Source organism: Alosa alosa, chromosome 1 (assembly GCF_017589495.1).
Source record: "Alosa alosa isolate M-15738 ecotype Scorff River chromosome 1, AALO_Geno_1.1, whole genome shotgun sequence".
NCBI classification, from domain to species: Eukaryota; Metazoa; Chordata; class Actinopteri; order Clupeiformes; family Clupeidae; genus Alosa; species Alosa alosa.
Genome location: NC_063189.1, coordinates 2,557,667 through 2,562,666, shown reverse-complemented (window position 1 = coordinate 2,562,666; position 5,000 = coordinate 2,557,667). Strand labels below are relative to the sequence as shown.

The window sequence follows — 5,000 nt, the reverse complement described above, 5'->3', positions numbered from 1 at the left end:
CCCCACCCCCACCCCCTCCGTTTGGCACATACATGTTCTTTAGAAATAATCAAAAGTGTTGCACACTACAGCACCATAGCCATTTATGTTCTTTTCCTCAGATCTTTTTAAAACTATTTATAAATTCCTCTGCAGTGATCCGCTCCGTCTGACCAGTTTTATTTGCGCTGTTTTTATATCCCCCAAATCTCCTTCTACAACTGCAGTGAATTTGACGTTTTAAAGTGTTATTCCATATCATTTTATTTCACATAAGCGCAGCATGTTCTCCACTAACTCTTAAGTCAGGGGCTTCATTGTGTTTTCATTAAGTCAGTTAAAGTGTTTTTAAAACAAAACAATATAACTTTATTGTCCATTAAAGTGGGAGTGTTTTTTTCCAGATGGACACAACCTTGAAATAAATACCTCACAAAAACACATGTTTTGTTTTGTCAGACCGTTTGCAAATGATGTTGTAATGTTGTTAGATAATGGGTTTTGGTAGAGCACTTTGGAGCAACCAAGTGAGCTACAGTTTTAAGTAAAGGTCCCTTTAATACATTCAGGAGGACTACAGTTTTAGGACCTTTCAAGGACTCTTTTAGCGACTCTTTGGAAGCCCATGTTTGATAACAATAGGGCACAATCTTTCCCCTGGAATCCAATCTGTCATTTGTGTGAGAGATAGAGATCGCGGCTACGAGAGTCACATGGGCTATAAAAAGCAGCGCACACAGTGACTTCAGTCCCTCGACTTCCTTTTAAAGGAAGTGCTGTCTGCCGGTCCTGATGACTTGCAAATACAAACGTATTACTCATTTGAACAACATGGAGCCTCTGCTGTTTCTTCCCTGTCAAAGACTATTTTGCATTTTGTATGAACAGTTTGGGCCAGTCAAATCATGGACACTGAAAGGGTTACCAGTTGCTAGTAGGGCTTTGGGGGTCACGTTTTTTTGACAGATATTGTGATTGCGGTTTGGGTTGGGCCACTTCTGATTTGTGAGCATGCATTAGTTTAGCATGCAACTAATTGCATTTGTTCAAATTGTTTGATTTACATTTACATTTACATTAACATTACATTTATTCATTTAGCAGACGCTTTTTTCCAAAGCGACTTACATACAGTATGTACATTTTATTACAAGGGCCGTAGTATAATACAAGGGCCATTTTGATTCAAATTGATTCATTGTGCAGCTCTAGTTTCCTGTGTGTGATGTATGTGTACACATGTAGGCATTCTGGGTCAGTTAGTTCTTGTTGTGAAGTGTGTAATTGTGTCTTTGCAGTGACCACCTCCATCTCCGTGCGCGAGTTCACGGTTGTGTCGGCGGAGAGCGGCGCCGAGACGTTCTCCTTCCAGCTGCGGCAGAACATCACGCTGGCTACTGCCGGGCATCGGCCCCGAGGGGGCGACGCTTGGAGCTTAGCGTGGAGCCGCCGTCTTAAGCCATGTTCAGGGAGGAGCGATCTCCGCTACGCCATCACCAACAAGATCGGCCCCGTCGGAGGTAGGTGGACACAGCCGTTCCCCACGGTAGAGATCAGGGCTCAAAGTGGGGCAGCCGTGGCCTACTGGTTAGCGCTTCGGACTTGTGACCGGAGGGTTGCCGGTTTGAACCCCGACCAGTAGGAACAGCTGAAGTGCCCTTGAGCAAGGCACCTAACCCCTCACTGCTCCCCGAGCACCGCTGTAGCAGCCTCACTGCGTCGGGATTAGTGTGTGCTTCACCTCACTGTGTGTTCACTGTGTGCTGAGTGTGTTTCTGAATCACTGAATCCCTCACGGGATTAAAAGAGTATATATACTATACTATACTCAAAGTTCTCAGGTGCTGTGCTGGAATGGCTGAAACTAGGCCAGGCTGTTTAATAAATGGAAAAATTATACAGCTTTGAAAAACTTCAGGTATAGAAATGTTTCTTACTTAAAGGAGAACTCTGGCAAGTTTTCACACAGATCTGTGTTTCTCCAGGTCACCGAGTACTGTCAGTACGGAAAACAGAGAAACAGAGATCTATGTGAAAAATCCTTAAAGTTTCCTTTAAAGCCTTGAGAGATAGAGGCCCATATTGACAGATACCAGAGAACATGGTGAACTGGTCAGCTGAGATAATGGCCGTGTATTTATTACTGTAGGAGTGATTAGGCAACCCCCATATGTCTGTGTGAAGACTCCATTGTGTCGTAATATTCTTTTTTATGTCGGATGTCACATTGTCCCCGGAGCAACTTGGGGTTAAATGCCTTGCTCAAGGGCACAACGGTGGAAGCCGGGAATTGAACCGACAACTTTCTGGCTACTGCACGCTAGCCCAGCTCCTTAGCCACTACACTACCACCGCCTCTTGTGTACACTATTCAAACAGTAAGAGTTGTGAGAGTCCAAACAGTAAGAGTGTGCTGTGAGAGTCCAAACAGTAAGAGTGTGCTGTGAGAGTCCAAACAGTAAGAGTGTGCTGTGAGAGTCTTGAAAAATGCGCTCACTGACTCACTCAAGCTCTCTCCTTCAGTCACACTACTGTCGGTCTGGGTTTAGTGCTATGTGCTCTGGCACTCTGGCTAACTTAATATCCGTGCACTTCCTGCCTGCTGTTGGGTTCTGCTGCGGGAGTGGAGAGTGGAGAGACGGGGCTTCGTGTTTGGGATGGCTGCTTTATTAACGTGCTGAGAGACGGACCGCTGTGGAATCTGGCCCCAGTGGCACAAGGGCATGAGCCCCCATGACTGGCTCCTGTTGTTGCCCTCCACCACCCCACCACCCCTCCTCTCCACCACCCCTCCTCTCCTCTCCACCACCCCTCCTCTCCACCACCCCTCCTCTCCTCTCCACCACCCCTCCTCTCCTCCACCCCTCCTCTCCTCCTCCACCCCTCCTCTCCTCCTCTCCTCCTCTCAACCACCCCTCCTCTCCTCCTCTCCTCCACCCCTCCCTCTCCCCTCCTCTCCCCTCCCACCCCTCCTCTCCACCACCCCCCTCCTCTCCTCCACCCCCTCCTCTCCTCCTCCACCCCCCCCTCCTCTCCTCCTCTCCTCCTCTCCTCTCCTCCTCCCACCCCTCCCTCTCCACCTCTCCTCCCTCTCCACCCCACCCCTCCTCTCCCTCCCTCTCCCTCCACCCTCCTCTCCTCCCCTCTCCTCCACCCTCCTCCTCCCTCCCTCTCTCCCTCCACCCTCCCTCCCTCTCCCTCCTCCCCACCACCCCTCCTCTCCACCACCCCTCCTCTCCTCCTCCTCTCCTCCTCCTCTCTCTCCTCCTCTCCACCACCCCTCCTCTCCTCCTCTCCTCCACCACCCCTCCTCTCCTCCTCCACCACCCCTCCTCTCCTCCTTCTCTCCACCACCCCTCCTCTCCTCCTTCTCTCCTCCACCCCTCCTCCTCCACCTCTCCTCCACCCCTCCTCCCTCCCCCCCTCCTCTCCTCCTCCTCTCCTCCACCCCTCCTCCTCCTCCACCTCTCCTCCACCCCTCCTCTCCTCCTCCTCTCCTCCTCCTCTCCTCCACCCCTCCTCTCCTCCACCCCTCCTCTCCTCCTCCTCCTCCTCCTCCACCCCTCCTCCTCCTCCTCCTCCTCCTCCACCACCCCTCCTCCTCCTCTCCTCCTCTCCACCACCCCTCCTCCTCCTCCACCTCCTCCTCCTCTCCTCCTCCTCTCCTCCTCTCCTCCACCCCTCCTCCTCCTCCACCCCTCCTCTCTCCTCCACCCCTCCTCTCCTCCACCCTCCTCTCCTCTTCTCTCTCCCTCCACCCTCCTCCTCCTCAGTCCACCTCTCCACCTCCCACTGCCTCATCCCACCTACTCCACCGGAGGCCCCGAGGGAGGCCTCTTGTCGTCACACCACCTGCTGTCGAGGGGCAACTGGACTAGCCTGACCCTAGTGCCAAGCCGGGTGAACCCCACCGCCACAGCTGCATGCTGGAGAGTCCCTGGCAGTAAACAAGCCTGTGATTTGTGTGCATCCCACATCTATATGCAGTAAGGGATATTACATGCCGTGTATGTAGGTATTATATGCAAAGTATATCATGGATATTACATGCCGCGGTATGTACTTGATATTGTACGCTCTAACGCCAGCTTCTTAACGAGGATTCTTTAAGGTTAGGGCTGTGAGGATTTACACGGGCAACTAGCACGCTAGCTCAGTTCACCTCTGTTACGTGTGTATGTAATGGATATTATATGGCGTGTATGTAATGGATATTTGCATGCTTGGTGGAGTGTGTCGTGCTCATATGAAATCACACTAACATTGCTATTCTCCTCATCAGCTGTTTATCAGCGTCTTGCATTTATCTCTGGGTCAGAGTATGGGGCACTGGTCAGAGTATGGGGCGCTGGTCCCAGTCGGTGAGGGTGGTCATCTAAATGGTTGCCATTAGCGGAGTGGTATTTGTCACAGCTGTGATGTTTTAGCATGTGAGAGGATGACAGGAGAGTGGGTGGTGGAGATAGCTTTGGGATCAGGGTGGGGGGTTGGGGGGGGTTAGCTTTGGGATCGGGGTGGGGGGGTGGTGAAAACATTGTGTAATCTAATAGTGCTTTGTCGGAGCTTTGCTGGAAGGGAGAAAACCAAGCACAGATGTGCTGCAATGCAGAGCCCCGAACCTGAAATGACCCCACATCTGACACAGTGGACGGCCTCGGAGAAACAGTCCAGGATGGGGATGAGAAGATCGGGAGGGTGGGCGGTGGTAGTAGTGTGTGTGTGTGTGTGTGTGTGTGTGTGTGTGTGTGTGTGTGTGGGAGGGGGTGATGCTCAGTCGGTCATTCCTCTTATTTGGAGGGGGGTAATGGAGAAAAGAGAGAGAGAGAGAGAGAGAGAGATAGAAAGAGAAAGAGAGAGAGAGAAGGAAGAAAGAGATAGAGAGGTTCAGACAGAGTGGGAGGATGAGAAAGACTTGGAGAGAGAAAGAGAAGGAAAAAGAGATAGAAAGAAAGGGGAGAAAGAGAGAGGGTCAGCTGAGACTAGGATGGGAAGAGAGAGAGAGAGAGATAGAGGGATAGAAG

The 5,000-nt window shown here is 51.2% G+C and overlaps 1 protein-coding gene across 1 annotated transcript in view; it reads left to right on the top strand.

Annotated features, from left to right (window-relative positions):
- The window catches only part of nid2a (nidogen 2a (osteonidogen)), a 54,668-nt gene that overhangs the window by 17,815 nt on the left and 31,853 nt on the right, over positions 1-5,000 (top strand). The window contains 1 exon segment of the mRNA XM_048258750.1: positions 1,278-1,499. Coding sequence (XP_048114707.1) covers positions 1,278-1,499 — 222 coding nt within the window.